Source organism: Grammomys surdaster, unplaced genomic scaffold (genome assembly GCF_004785775.1).
Source record: "Grammomys surdaster isolate TR1022 unplaced genomic scaffold, NIH_TR_1.0 930, whole genome shotgun sequence".
Lineage (NCBI taxonomy): Eukaryota > Metazoa > Chordata > Mammalia > Rodentia > Muridae > Grammomys > Grammomys surdaster.
This window is the reverse complement of record NW_021605349.1, coordinates 13,939-29,103: the sequence shown is the minus strand read 5'-3', so window position 1 is coordinate 29,103 and position 15,165 is coordinate 13,939. Positions and strand designations below refer to the sequence as shown.

The window sequence follows — 15,165 nt, the reverse complement described above, 5'->3', positions numbered from 1 at the left end:
TCTAGTACTCCAAGGGCACTTCCAGGCCTCATGTTTTCCGCCCAAGTACTAGAGCCTGCCAGGGAACATTGCAGTAATCTCTTTCCAAATTCAGAGAACACCCCAGGGATCATGGGACAGTACATTCATATGCTCTTCCTATACTAGGGTCAAAATGCATAAGAGGATCCATGTTTCCCTTCATGAAGCTTCCCATTGGCCAGAAGAGCATTGTGAGCACATGCCTCACTCCCATTGGTTGGTTCGTGTAACAATGCCCACTGGTTACCAAGTTCTCAGGAGTGGCTGTGGAAGGGACTCCTGCTGAGCGGCTGGGGTGGTAGGATGAGCCTGGCTGTCCAGGGGGCTGCCTGGTAGCCATCTGGTACCATTTCCCAGGTTTGAGGGAGGAAATCAAGAGGTGACATCATGGGGGTCACAACTTCCCGACCTTCATGCACCTCATGCACCTGCTGCAGCTGTTTCTCTGACTGTGGTGCCTCAAGTTTAAGCAGGCTGTGGTTTCGTCTAGTGTACTTCTTTCGGTCGAATACTGACTCTGTGGGAATAAATCGGTCACACCTGGAAACTATTCTTCAGGAACTAGGTATCCTATTCTTCTTTGCATAAAATACCTGAGAATGGCCCTTATTAGCTGTGAGCATTGGCAGGGGGTGGGGTGGGGTGAGGAATGACCATGCCTGTAGCTGTCCTCAGTAGCTACTGAGCTGGAGGGTATCTGAGATACCCATGATTCAGGTGAAATTTGAAACGCTACCAAATTGCCTTGGTGGGCCAATGTGGGAAGGGACTTTGACCAACTTTCCCCATTAGGGATAGAAAAAGCCCTTGAGAGTCTTCCTTCTACTTCCAGGAGCAGGGAAGCACTGTTGTCTGAACACAGATTGCCCCTTGCTTCTTCCCCTCCCAGCTTGTATTTGGAGGCAGGAATGGAGTCAGTCCAAGTTCTTTCCCATGGGTGGAAGTTCAGGGCCACGATTTCACCCAACTTGTTCCCTCCAAGATGGGTCTCACATTTAGTCAGCCCTCAAGTGGAATGTGTAGATGGCCTGTTGGTGGTTGGGAGTCTAGGACAATGTAAGACTTCCTGAGGTGGATCCACCAAAGCTCTGAAGTGATTCTAACTTGAGTCTGGTGGTTCCTTGTGTCAAGTATGTGGTTAATATTCATGAGCAATCCTTTCAGAGAAACCCTTGTCTTGCCTTGCCAATCCTACAGCCATTTGGCTTCGAAGGCAAGAGGGTCACAAGCTTGATGCCAACCTAAGATGCATAAAGAATGAGTCCTGGGCCTGTCTAGTGCCACAGTGTGAGCCTTGGCCTTACAAATACAAACCAGTTTTATGGCTTACCTGGTTGTCATGCTGGAGATGGATCCTAGGGTCTCCTGCATGCCAGACAACCAGTGTACAACTCAGTCTCCCTCCAGGTCCTTTCTTCTCTTGGGAGTTTGACTCAAGGACTCACTTTGTTTCTCAGGATGACCTCAAGCTTGATCTGAAGCCTAGGAAGGTCTTGAACATTTGATCCTTCTCTGTCATTATTCCTAGTAGAAAGGTTGAAATACCTGTTGTCACAGGCCTGTCTCTGATGAGTCCTTAAAACCTATATGTACTGCCTCTCACCATGGTAACTTGTTAAGTAACACTTTACAGTGACTGTGGTCCCATAAAGAATGCCGACCAGCAGACACAGTGACAGCAATAGCATTTGAACTCTAAGGTGTACAAGACACTCACAGTTGCCAAGGAGTTGTCACGTATGTGCTGGCTAATGTGCACAAGAGCAATCAGGAGACACGGATTGCAAAAGTGGTCAGAGACTTAAGAAATGTACTGGGGTTATGCAGACCATCAGGGAAGGACGCTGGGGTTACAATCAAGGCTATCAGGGGCTCAGCTCATGCTTCTCACCAGGATCCTCCTGTGAAGAGCATGGCAAAGCCAAGACTGAAGCTTGACATTCTGCCTTCAGAATCCTGCAGATGCCCCATAGTGCTTCCAGTCCCTGTCATGTGCTCCTGAAATCAGAACCATTGTTTGCAGAAGGACATGCTAGTGAACCACATCCCCCTGGGGGAGGATTCTTTGGAGTGGGCATTTGCTTTGGAGCTTAATTCACGGCACCTGCTGTGTCCCTGATTTACAGGCGAAGGAAACACTAAAGTTGTGAAGGGCATCGTGACGAGTTGCGGGAATGATTACGGCTGGATCGAAGACTGTGTCTTCTTCAGCACTGATGTTGTCCTTGGTGCTGTGCCCCTGCATGCTGGAGACAAAGTCCTTGCACTTGTGGAGGAAGACCCACTCTCTCATGAATTGAAAGCAACAGAAGTAAGCTGTACATAGATTTGTGAAGACTTGCTCTTCCCATGGGGTTTTTGTGAGGTTTTGTGGTGTCCTGACACAGACAGGCCTGTGGTACAATAGATCATAGGCCTGGGGACTACTGGGAGTGGTAGTAGATAGGCAAGTGCCTGGTACTTCACTCCGCAAGGAAGATCTGTTTGAGAGAAATGACAATGGAGTTGATGTTGACAAGTAGAAAGTCCCCAGAGGAGAAAGAATTACCAATGAGACAAGCTGTTGTGCAACAAAGACAGATGACATAAATCTGGAAGTTTGGATCTCCTAAGGGTCTTTCCTAGCACAGTCCTTCTATGGACAGTGTTTTAGAAATGTAGATTTACATTTTATTTCTAATCAGGTTTTATAGTGGCTTATTTCTCTCGTAGGTCTGTATTTTTTCAGTACAGGATGCACCTAAGGAAATCAAAGATTTATCTGTTTGTGTTTCCCATGTGAAGAAAAATATCATCTACATCGCTGATGAATACCACTTCTACCTAGACAGGATTTCTAAAGGTTTGTTTCAAATGTTAAACATGTGTGGTAGTTAAGAGCACACACTACTCTGGCAGAAAACCTGAGTCTGGGTTCCTAACACATGTATGTGTGTGCATGTGTGCACGTGTGCATGTGTGCAGAGAGCAGGGGGGAAAGCCTGCAGAGAGGCAGAGGCTGCAAAGCATACAGGGGCAGGGGGAAGAGAGCAAGAGAGAAGGGAGGCTGCAGTGGGAGAGAGAGGGAGGGTGTGAGGGAAACAGAGAAAAGGAGAGGGAAAGAGAGAGAGGTAAGTAGAGAGGGCAAGGCAGGAAAGGGGGAAGAGAAAAGGCAGGAAAATAGATGTGATTGAGAGACGGGTGGAGGGAGAGGGAGAGAGAAGGAAGAGAGGGACAGGGGTAGTTGAGGAGGAGAAAGAAGATGAGATAGAGCAGGAGGGATAGAGAGGATTGAGATTTGTAGATAACAAAGAGAATGGGAAGCAGAGAGAGAGAGTGAGAGAGGGATGGAAAGACAGAAGAAGGGGACAGGATATACAGAGAGGGAGACAGGAGTGAAAGAGGAGAGCTTGCTAGCTTGAAGACAACCTGGGACCCTGAGACCCTGTCTCCACAAAGGACTCTGAATGTGACCAATTAAGCAGTAAATCTTCGGGGTCCCCAAAGAAATAACTGTGATGTCATTGTCCATTTGTCCAGTTGACTCTGCCAAGGGAGTGGAGGAAAACCAAAGCCCAAGAATGATAAATTTCCATTGTGGGCAGGAAGCCACCTGCACTTTGCACCTACTGCTTGCTTGATCCTGGTCTTACAAGTCAATGTAACCAGTGCACTTTTCTTGACAAAAGTTAAAACATAATCTCTTTTATCCAGAATCCCACAAAGATGAGACTGGAGCTAAATATAGAACTTTCAACTCCCTTTTCTCTTAGCCATCTTAGGTTTTATGCCTTATGAAGGGGACTGGTTGGATATTGAATACTCTGTGGTACAAGGATCCTCAAAAATCACAGTACACTCAGTGAAGGCCACAAAACGCAGGCAACTGGAAGAGGTAATCAGTTTCTATGTTGTTGGGTTGCTGGAAAGCTTCTTGTGGTGATATTAGTGACTGTTTGGTGTGCTGGCATTTGGGAACTATGGAAGCATGGACCCTTGGGCCATTTGCTTTAATGGTAGGACTTTGTAAAGGAGTAACAAGGGGCAAAAGAGAAAAAACATACGTGGACATACTGCAGTTTCGAGGCACAGGGTTTCCTAGGTTGACCATTACTTGGGATGTCCTAGAAACAACAGGAAGGAAAAGGAGCAGTCCAGAGAATGTTGCTGGGAAGGGGGAATGCAAAGGGGGCAGGAGGTGGGGATGGAGCAGTGGCGAAGCTATCCTGAAAATGAGATTCCACATGGGTAAACGTGAAGCCACAAGCTTGAAGAGTGACAGAGGGCAGAAGTAAGAGTCCACTTTATGCTGGACTTCATCCTGTTTCATTCAGTCCTTGATCTGTCAACGTTAAGCACGGGGGCTAATGGCCAGAGATGATTAACGTTTAGGACAAAGTCTCCATAGCCAGGAAAGCTCCACCCGAGAGCTTCCTCTTTGATTAGAGTGAGGTTGGATCTGGGAAGGATAGTGGGGAACACAGCAAGCCAGTGTTGGCAGTGCAGCAGGCAGGACAGGCAACAGTGAGAGAGCAGGGTCAACAAGAGGTTACTGCCAATACGGAGGGCCAGGATGACCAAGGCTTCACACTCACTGCCACCCTTTCTCCAACAGGTGTTTGTGACCAGTATCCACCGTAGAGAAGGAATGTTGAACCACAGCATCTTTTTCACCCTGGACTCCCTGCACCTTCCCTTGGGATACACCCCTTTTGTAGGCCACATGGTCAGCGTGGTGATAGTTCAGAGCATCCGGCCCAATTACAACTGGAGAGCAATCTCCATGACCCCAGTTACAGGAGCAGTACAGGACAGGGGCGTTGAGAATCCCTCCTCATTGTTATTCTTATACCAATAGAAGGCTCCATTTAATGCAATGCTTAGGTTAGGAATTCTAAAGAAAATGTTAAACACGAACTTTCAGTCAACAGACTGCCTAGATCTATGCCCAGCGGACATGCATCATTGTGGGCAGGGGTCCATCTTTCCATGGACTTTCTAATCATGGTCTTCTGGAGAAAGAATCCCAGAAAACCCTCCACCTGTAGTGATAGACAACAAGGGCAGGGTTCGTGTTATTAATTTTAATAAATGAAGTTTCTGAGCAGCAACAGAGCTTATCCACGGCCATGGCCAACTGATCGTCCAGTCCCCAGGAATCGAGTTGATCAGCGTCCCAGTAGAGCAGAGGTTACTTTGCACACAAAGGCATCCACAGGTCTGGCCCCTAGGTTTGCAGGGACTGTGTGGTCCTGCACAAGTAGGACCCTGTGGACCTGGCTTGATGATTGGGACAGAGCCACTGGAGCTCAGGGACTTGGGTATATGCTTGTACTGGCAAATGGTACAAGAACCACCATGAAGGCTCCTGGGAACACTTTCTTATCAGTGTCCTCTGATCACCAGGGAGCTCTTGGTGACAAGCAAGTGTCACTTGAACACCTAGATACAGGCTGTTTTGAAGAGCCCAGGCCTACCTCTGAGTGTCCCAGGAAGCCCCCTACTTGGGAAATGTTGGGCCCTGTTTCCTCATCCTCCCATTTCTTCATGGACTCTGGCCTTTCCCACACATGAACCCAGCTCATCTACCCACACATTCTCCAACCTTAACCTTCAGCCTCTGGCTTCTTCCACATCCTTCTGCCGTGCTCCCTGGGACCCTAGCTTCCTCCTGAACCCTCTGCCCTCTTATCTAGCCATCTCACCTCACCTCCACACCGTTTCCTGAACTCCCTACCCTCCTTAGCTCCTTCCTGCCCTGCTGCTGTACAGCCTTCTGTCCCCTCGGGTCGTCTCCTACCTGCTCTTTACCCCAGATCCTACTGCTTTTCTTCCCTGGCTTTTCTGTCCTTCAGACTTTCTGTCCTGCCCTGCCCACCTAGCCTGTGCTCTGGCCCTCCCTTGAGCTCCTAACTTTCTAAGCCTCCAAGAACTCCTCCTAGCTTCCCTCCAGAATTCTCGCCCTGCCATAAGCCTCCTGCCTGCCCTCTGCCACTATTCCCCTCCCCTCTGCATTCCTCCTAAGCCTGTACATTCCTAGGACATCCTGAGCCACACACCTAGAACATTCTGAAGCCTCCTTCCCTCACCCTGGACCTGCTTCACTGCTTCCCATACCTCCCCAGGGTGCTCTTGCATTCCTCCACAGCATTTAGGCCTCCTCTTCAACCATCAGCACCCTTCCTGATGTGCCTGCCCTCCTCCATCCCTGACTGCCATCCTCTCCTCAGCCCATCTGACCACCTAACAAATCCTCTCTCTGCCTCTGAAATCCTGCTGTCACTCTTCACAGCCTCCCTACTGTGTCTGCTCACACCCATGCCTTCCCAAGTGTCCTTGCTCCTCCTGCCCTGAGACCATTGCTTTCCTCCTTGCTGTTGTGCCCATGTCCCGGTAGTATGCGTCAGTCTGCTTTCCTTCAGACTTCTCCCATGCCCTGCCCTTCTCACATTTATCTTAGCCCTGTGTCTCATCCAAGCCTCTTACTGTCCCTTTAACTAATGTCCCCTTCCTCAGTGTCTTGTAGTCCTCCAGAGCCTTAGACCCTGCCCTAGAGTCTCCCAACCCCCTGCCTGCTGCTATCATAAACACACTCCTAGTATCTACCTGGATGGGGGCCAGATTCCTGCTCTCCTCCCCTTCCTTGAGCTGCACTCATAATCCTCAGACTCCTAACATCTAGATGGACGCCTCTTCCGAACCCAGCCTCCATTCCTCCCCAGAGTCTTCTGCCCTCCTGGGGAACCTTGTAGTATGCTCCCACCCTATCTGTGTGAGTCTCTTCACCTCTCTCCAATTTTCTTTCTTCCCCCAGGCACCCAGCATCAGGCTGAGACTCCTGCCCTACTCTGAGACCACCTACATACTCTGAGGCTCACATCATACCCTGAGGCTCATGGTTGTTCTCCTCAGTCAACTTCTGGCATCCTCCACAGGCTCATGGACTACCAGAATCCCCTGCCCTCTGCCAGACACTGTATTTCTACAGGAACCTCCTTTTCTTCTTTTCTCTTTTCTTCCTCCTTCTCCTCCTTTTTACTCCTACTTCCTTCCTTCATATTCTCTATTTTGTCTCCTTCCTTCTTCTTTTCTCATCTCTCCTCCCTCCTCTTCCCTCTTCTATCTTCTTTCCTTCTGTCCTATTTTCCACTCTTTCTCTTTATTTTCTCCCCCTGTAATTTCTCTTTTGCCCTTTCTTTTTCCTCATCTTCTCTCTTCACTCTTCCTTCTCTTCTTCAGTACCTCCTTCTTCCCTTCTCTTCCTCTTTTCATTCTCCTTCCTCTTTCCTTCTCTTCTCTTTCCTTTTCTCCTCCTTTTTTCCTTCCCTCCTCTAGCTTCTTCCATCCTTGTCCTTCTTATCAGCTTTCTTTTTTTCTCCTCTTCCCTCATCTTCCCAGATCTTCTCTTAATCCCTCCTCCATGCTTCCTCGTTTTTACTCCTTCCTCTTTCCTCCCTCCTCCTCTTCCTTTGACCTTCCTCTGTCTCCCTCTTTGCTCCTACCAACTATTCCCTCCTCTTCTCTCCTCCCTCTTCTTCCTACTCCACTTCCCTATTCCCTCCTTCCTTCCTCCTCTTTCCTCTTTTCTCCTGTAAGCCACCTTCTTTTTATCCTGATTTTTTCTGGCCTTTTATCTTCACTCCTGCTCCTTATTTTGTCTTCCTTCCACTTCCCTCCTCCCTCCACACCTGTCTCAAAACTCTTTCCTGCTCCCTGTTCACACCTGTTCCTTCATCTCTCCTTTCTCTTCCCTCCTCTTTCCTCTCTCCTCCTTCATCCAATCCCCTCTTCCTTCCAGCCTCCTTTCTCCTTCTGTTCTCTATTCCCCTTTCCCACTTCTCATCTCTCTCTGCTTCCCTCTTCCCTTTTCCCCTCTTCCTTACACTTCTCTCCTTTCTACCTCCTCCCACTATCCACTTCCTGCTCTTCTTTCCTCTTCCCTCCTCCCTTCTCTTACCTCTTTCATCTTCCCTCATCTTCCCTCCTCCCACCTCCTCCATCCTGGCTTCTCCCTGCTTTCTTCCTCTCTTTCCCCTTCATCCTCCTCATTGCTCCTCTTCTCTTCTTATGCCCACTTCCATTCTTTCTCCTCACCCTTACACCATTCTCTTCCTTACTCTCTTCTTCCATGATTTCTCCTTCCTCCTCTTCCCTCCTCCCTCTTCACTTGTTTTATCTCACTTCTATGTCCTCTAGGTCCCTCCTCCTTTCTCTTCCTTCTTTCAAACTCTAACATTGCAGCTTTCTTCCCTTCCTTCAGATCTCCGTCCTTTTCCCTCCTCCTTCCTCTAATTACCTCCTCTACCTTCCTCTTCTGTAGTTCCTCTTCCTCCTCCCCCTCCATGTCTCTCTTATCTTCCCTCTTCCCTGCATTTCCCTCCCCTTCGTTTCTCTCTCTCTATTCTGTTATCCCTCTTCCCCTCCACTTCATTCTTCCTCTCTCTTCCATACTCTTTCCTTCTATTTCCTCTGAGTTCTACCTCTCTCCATTCTACTCCCTCCTCTTCCTTTCCCACTCTTCTTCCTCTTTCCTCTTCCCTAATATTTCCTCCTCTTTCTTCTGTTTTCCATCCTCTTCCCTTCTCCGTTTTCTTATTTCCTCACCCCAACCCCTTCTCCCTCCATCTTCCCTGTTCTCACCACTTCCTTCTTCCAACCAACCTCTTCTCTCCTCCTTCTTTGTCCTCCTCTCTCCTCTTCCCTCCACTCATTTCTTTCTTTTCCCTTCCTTCCTCCTTCTTGAAAATTCTTCACTTTCACTCTCTTCCTCCACTTCTTCTCTCCTTACTCTTTAGCCCTCCATATTCTTCTGTCTTCATTTATTCCTTCCCTTCCTACTCTCTTCTTTTCACCTTCCCCTTTATTCTTCAGCCCCCCCTTCTCCCCTCCTCTCCTCCTATTTACTCCTCCCACCCACCCTTTCCCTCCACTCTCCTCCCCTCTAGTCCTTCTTCCCTCTTCTTTCTATCCTCCTCCCTCCTTTTTCTTCCTTTATATTCCCTAAATGCTCCTCTTTCTTCTTCCCTCTCCCTTTATCTCCCTTTTCCCTCATCTTCTTTCCCCATCCCTTTCTCTTTCAGCTCCATTACCCATCCCTTTCCACTTATTGCTTCTTTCCTTCTAGTTCCCCTTACCACCTCTTTTTCTTCATTCCCTCCTCTTTTCTCCTCTTCCTAGATCCTCTCTTTCCTTGTCATTCTTTTCCCTCATCTTCCTTCCTTCTTTCTTCCTCCTCCCTTCTCTTCCCTCCTTTATCTTCTCTCTGAATTCCCTCCCCTCTCCCTTCTCTTCCCTCCACTGCTCTCTATCCTAGTCTCTAAACTTCCATCTTCTGTCTTCTTCTGGCTCCCTCCTCCTGGCTGTTCGTCTCTCTTCCTCTTCTTCCTTCTTAACTGCTCTTCGTTTCTCTTCACACTTTTCTTCTTCCTCTTCCACTCTGTTCTCTTTTCCCCCTCTTACTTTCACATTCCTATTCCCTCCCTCCCTCCTGTTTCTCTCTTTCCTCCAATACCCTCTTCCCTCCTGTTTTCATCTCTCTCCCCTTTCTGCCTTCTTCCTCCCCCTTTCTTACCTAGCACCTTCTCCATCCTTTTTTTTCCATTCTGTATTTTATTACTGAAATACGTTGTCCTACCCACCCCAACCCAAAATAAAAATCTTAACCCTTGTCTGCTATCCTTGGCTTTATCCCCCAGCTCCACCCCCGGCCCCGCACAAGTGCCCCGGATTTCCTGCCCACTGGCTATTTCGGAGTGTGTCCATTATGCAGCAACGTGGAAGCCTCTGTGGAGAACACAGAGTGGGTGAAGGACCCTTTAAAAGGTGCTCATTTGAGAGCCCTGGCCACCTGCTCATAGGCCAGCTCTATCTCTTCATCGTCTGGACAGGTGGAGGCGAATTCTTCCCGGGCATATGCGTTGCTCAAGTACCAGTGCACTCCACGGAATGCTTCTGGGATGGTGAAGCCTCTGTACTTCTTGCACACCACCTGTACTATGTGAAGTTTTGGCAGCAGGTTGCAGTCAGCCAGGGTGAGCTCATTGCCATCCAGAAACTTCCTCTGAGAGATGCCCTCATCTTCGGCGCTGGTTTCATCTACTTCTTCCGGGAGTGGGGATGTCAGGTAATTGTCTAGAACCTTCAGGGCTTTCAGGAGCCCTTTCTCTAGGTTGTCATTGAGGGCTGGGTTTGAGTTCTTGATGTAGGCAGAAAACTTGGCAAATCCAATATATCCAGCCCCGAGGTGTTGGACTCAGGGTTCAGAGCAGCCAGCTTTGGGTACCTGGGAGGACACAGCACGGCCTCCAGGAATTCTTCGATCTTGTTGGTATCTGTGTGTACTTCGGTGCCATAGAGCAAGAACGGGAGCTGCCCACCATGACAAAGCTTCTGTACAGTCTCTGTCCGCCTCTTGGTGTCCACAGTGGTAACGTTGAAGGTGACTCCCTTGAGCCAGAGCACCATGAAAAGTCTCTGGGAGAAGGGGCAGTTTCCAATCTTGGCGCCATCACTGCCAGCCTTCACGAACAGTTCGACCTGAGGTTGTTCTTCAGCCATGGTTGCGTCGGGGACCAGGAAGCCTTCTCCATCCTTTTTTATTCTATTTCTTTCTCTTCCTTCCCACCCCTCTTTCCTCTTCCTTCTTCTTTAGTCTTCCCTCCTTGTCCTTCATTCCCACACTCCCTCCTCTGCACTCTTCCCTCCACTTGACTCCTTCTCCTGATTTCTTCTTTCCTCTTCCCTCCTCTTCCCACCTCTTTTCCTTTCTACTTCCTCTTTTTCCTTCCCAATGATCCCTCTACTTCCATCTTCTTTAGTCTTCCCCTTCTCTCTTCTGTTCACTTTCGTCTTCTAACCAATCACTTCTCTCTTCAGCTCTCCCCCTTCCCTTCTGTCCTCCATTCACTTTAATTCTCATTCCACTTCCCTTCTCCCCTTTACAGTTCCCCCTCCTCTTTCTTTATTAATTGTTTTATTCTTTTACATTTCAAATGATATTCCCCTTCCTGCTTTCTCATCCTCAACCCCGCCAACCCATTTCATCCCCCTCCCCATTGCCTCTATGTGGGTACTCCTCCACCCATCCACCCACTCCTGCGTCACCACTCTAGCATCCCTCTATTCTGGGCATCAAGCCTCCACAGGACCAAGGGCCTCTCCTCTCACTGATGCCAGATAATGCCATCCTCTGCTACATATGTAGATGGAGCTATGGATCCCTCCATGTATACACTTTGGTTGGTGGTTTTGTCCCCGGGAGCTCTGGGTTGTCTGGCTAGTTGATATTGTTGTTCTTCCTGTGGAGTTGTGATCCCCTTCAGATCCTTCAGTTATTCTCCTAACTCTTCCATTGAAGTCCATGGGCTCAGTCCAATGGTTGGCTGTGAGTATCTGCATCTGTATTGGTCAGGCTCTGGAAGAGCCTCTCAGGAGACAGCCATACCAGGCTCCTGTCAACAAGAGCTTCTTGGCATTAGCAATAGTGTTTGGTGTCTGCAGATAGGATGGATCTCTAGTGAGGTGATCTCTAGATGGACTTTCCTTCAGTCTCTGCTCTATTTTTCGTCCCTGCATTTCCTTTAGACAGGAATAATTCTGGGTTAAAATTTTTGAGATGGGTGGGTGGCCCCATCTCTCAACTCTTACATTCTTACTCCACCTTCCTTCTTCCTCATCTTTCCTTATCCCTTCTCCGTCCCCCTCCCTTTTCCCTCTTCTTCCCTCATCCATCCCCTCCCCACTTTCCTCCTCTTCTCTCCTCTCTTTTTCTTCTTTCCCATATTCTTCCTTGTGCCCTCCTCTTCTCTTCCATTCCCTTGTCTCTTCCTTTCCCTCATCCCTCCTCTTTCCCTTTTGTCCACTCTCCCTCCTCTTCTCTCTTCTTCCTTCTTCTCTCCTTACTCCTCTTCACTCTTCCTTTTTCTACTTTCCTGTCTTAGTCAGGGTTTCTATCCTGGGGGGAAGGGTTTATTCAGCACTTCCACATTGTTGTTCATCGCCAGGACTAGAACTCACACAGGGTAGGAACCTGGAGACAGGAGCTGATGCAGAAGCCATGGAAGGATGCTGTTTATAGGATTGCTTCCCCGGCTTGCTCAGCTTGCTTTCTTATAGAACCCAGGATTATCAGCCTAGGGATAGCACCACCCACAATGAGCTTCCCCCCATCCTTGATCACTAATTGAGAAAAGGACTTACAGCTGGATCTCATGGAGGCATTTCTCAAGGGAGGCATTTCTCCTTTCTCTATGATAACTCCAGCTTCTGTCACGTTGACACACAAACCAGCCAGTATACCTCCTCACTCCCATTTCTTCTTCCTTTCACTTCTGACTTCCCTGCTCCCTCTCTTACCTCTACTCTCCTCTTTCCCAAACTCTCTTTTTCCCTTTTCCTTTCCCTACTTTAGCCTCCTTCATTCTATTCCCTCCTCTTCCCTCTATTCACTCCTCTACCATCTTTTACCCCTTTTCATTCTTCAGCTTCCATCCTCTTCTCTCCACCTTCATCTTCCTTCCCCCTCTTCTTCTACCTTCCCTTCTTTTTCTTCCTCTCTGATGTGTCTTCCTCTACCCTCTTCCCTTTGTTCCTCCCTCCCCTTCCCAGTTTCTTTTTCTTCCCCTTTTCTCTTCTTCCCTCTTTCCACCTCTCCTCCCTCCTCTTTTCTCCCTCCCTCCCTCCTCTTTGATCCTACCTCTTCTGTCTCTCTTCTATCCTTTCTTTTACAACCTCTTCTCTCTTCCCTCCTCTATCTCCTTCCCTCCTCCTTCTACTTCCCCATTCTCCTCTTTTGCTTACCCCTCCTTTTCCTTCCTCTTAAGTCATCTTCCTTCTTCCCTAATCTTCTATTCTTCCTTGTTACTCTTTCTTCCTATTGTTTCCTCCCTCTAACCTCCTCTACCCTGCTTTCACTTCTTTCCTGCCTTCTCCATTGACCCTCTTCCCTCATGTTTCCTCCATCTCCCTTCCTTCTCCTACATTTCTTCCTTCCCACTGTTCCTCTGCACTCCTTCTTTCCTCCTTCCCACCAAGCTATTCCTTCCTCTTCAACCTTCCTCCCCTCCCTCTTTTTCCCTCATCCCTCCTCTTTCTTCCTCCATTCCTTTCTCTCTAACCTCTTTTCTCCTTTCTCTTCTTCCCTAATCCCTCTCCTTCCCTCCTTCCACCTCTTGTCTCTGCTCCCCTCTTTCTTCCTTTTCCTACATTTCCTCCCTTATTCCTCCTCCTTTCCATTTCTTCAGACTCCCTCCTCCTTCATATTCCCTCTCCTTTTTGCTGCCTTCCTCCCTCCTCCTCCTCCTCTTCTCACTAATCTTCCTTCCTCCCTTCTCCCAAGTCCTCTGTCCCCCTGTTATTTTTCTCATTTTCCATCCTCAGCCCTCCTCTGTTGTGGCATTTTCTTCTTTCTTCCCTGCTTTTCCCTCCTTCCTCCACTCCCTCCTCTATCATTTTCCTTCTTTCCTCCTCACCCCTCCATCCTTTCTCTTATAATATTCCTCCTCTTTCCTCCTGCTCCCTCCTCTTCTCTCCTTCATCCCTTCCTTATTACCTTCTCTACACTACTTTTCCCCACTCCCCCCACTTCCTTCCCCTTCCTCCTTCCTTCCTCTTTCTCGCTTTTCACTCCACTTCTCTCCTCTGCCTTATTACCTCCTCACCCTTTTCAATCCTCCTTCCATTTTTCTCTTCCATCTTTCTCTCTACACATTCCCTCCCTACTCTCTCCTCTTCCTTCCTCTCTCTTTTCTACTCCATCTTCTTCCCTCCATCTTCCTCCCTCCACTTGCCCCTTCCATAGCATTCCCTTCTCCCTCTTCCTTTCTCTTTCCTCCATCCTCTTCCTTCCTGCATCCAACTTCATCTTCCCCTGTGTTCCCTTTCCACATCAACCTCTTCCTTCCTCCCTCTTCAGCCCTCCTCCCTTCACTTCCCTCTTCCTTTTCCCTCCTTTTCTCCTCCCTTTTCTTCATTTTCCCCTCATTTTCCTTCTTTTTCTTCACTCTTTCCTCACCCTCCATTTCCCTCCTCTGCTTCTTTTGTCCACTCTCTTCTCCTTTACTCCTCCCTTTTTTCTTTCACTGTCCTCCTCCCCACATTCCCTCTTCTTCCCTCTTCTTTTCATCATTTCCCTCTTTTTCTATTCCCTACTCATTCCTCATCCCTCTTTTTTCAGCTTCATGCTTCCAGCCTCCCCTCTTTCTACTTCACTCTTCCCACATCTTCACTTCTCTCCTCTTCTCTTCTTTCTCCTTCCCCCACCTCTATCGTTTTTCTTCCTTTCTCCTGTTCTCTCTCCTCATCCCTCTTTCCTTTCACACTTCTCCTTCCATCTACTAATCTCTTCCCTTCTCTTCTTTTGCCTTGTAGTTTCTGGTCCCTCTTCTCTCTTTCTTCTTACCTACTACTCCCTCCTGTTCTCTTCTTTCTCCTCCTTCTGTTACCTTCTACAATCCTGTTCCCTTCCTCTTTCCTCTTGTCTGTATTCTTGGTTATCTGTTTCCTTCCTACTGGATCTCATTCCTCTTGCTTCCTCTTCCTTCCTCCTCTTTTTCCACTTTTCTCCTCTTCCACTTCCATCCTCTTCAGTCTTCCATTCTCTTCTCTCATATCTTCTCTTCCTTCCTTTCCCCCTTTTGTCCCTCTTTCTGTCTGTCACCTCCTTTGTCCTCTTCCCTCCTCTTCCCTCTGCTCTATGCTACCTTCCTCCCTTGCTCCCATTTCTATTTCATGCCTCTTCATTCTTCTCTCTTTCCTCTTCTTGCCTCTACTCTAATTTTTCCAAAATTCTCTTCTTTCCTCTTCCCATCCCTATGCTAACTTTTTTTACCCTCTTCCCTCCTTTCTACTCTTCTCTACTCCACTACCATCTTTAACCTTCTTCTGTTCTCCAACTTCCTTCCCCCTCTTCTCTTCTTTATCTTCCTTTTTCCTCCTCTTCAAGCCACCTTTCTCTTCCCTCCACCAGTATCTTTCCTCCTTCATGCTCTTCCTTCATTCTTCCTGCTCCTTCCCATTTTTCTTTCCTTTCCTCCATTTCCCTCTTCCCATATCTTCTTTCACCTTTCTCTTCTCTCCTTTCTCATTTTCCTTCATACCTCCTTTTCCCTCCACCCTCCTTACTCTTCCCTCCCCCTTTTACATTTTCTTACCCCTCTTTATTTCTCT

At 48.2% G+C, this 15,165-nt stretch overlaps 1 protein-coding gene and 1 pseudogene across 1 annotated transcript; one reads left to right on the top strand and one right to left on the bottom strand.

The window, feature by feature from the left end:
* The first annotated feature begins 408 nt into the window (after positions 1 to 408).
* Positions 409 to 4,858, top strand: LOC114634265 (cancer/testis antigen 55-like). Its single transcript, XM_028782905.1, has 5 exons — positions 409 to 586; positions 2,148 to 2,332; positions 2,734 to 2,863; positions 3,774 to 3,895; positions 4,616 to 4,858. Exons 1-5 carry the CDS (start codon positions 409 to 411, stop codon positions 4,856 to 4,858), a joined length of 858 nt encoding a protein of 285 aa, XP_028638738.1.
* Positions 4,859 to 9,636: 4,778 nt separating this feature from the next.
* Positions 9,637 to 10,570, bottom strand: LOC114634264 (annotated as a pseudogene).
* Between the last annotated feature and the right edge of the window lie 4,595 nt (positions 10,571 to 15,165).

Coding starts and splice junctions, on each gene's coding strand:
- LOC114634265 (XM_028782905.1), top strand. CDS start 409: ATGGGGGTCACAACTTCCCGACCTTCATGCACCTCATGCACCTGCTGC. Junction 587..2,147: donor AACTATTCTTCAGGAACTAG/GTATCCTATTCT, acceptor CCTGATTTACAG/GCGAAGGAAACACTAAAGTT. Junction 2,864..3,773: donor CCTAGACAGGATTTCTAAAG/GTTTGTTTCAAA, acceptor CTTTTCTCTTAG/CCATCTTAGGTTTTATGCCT.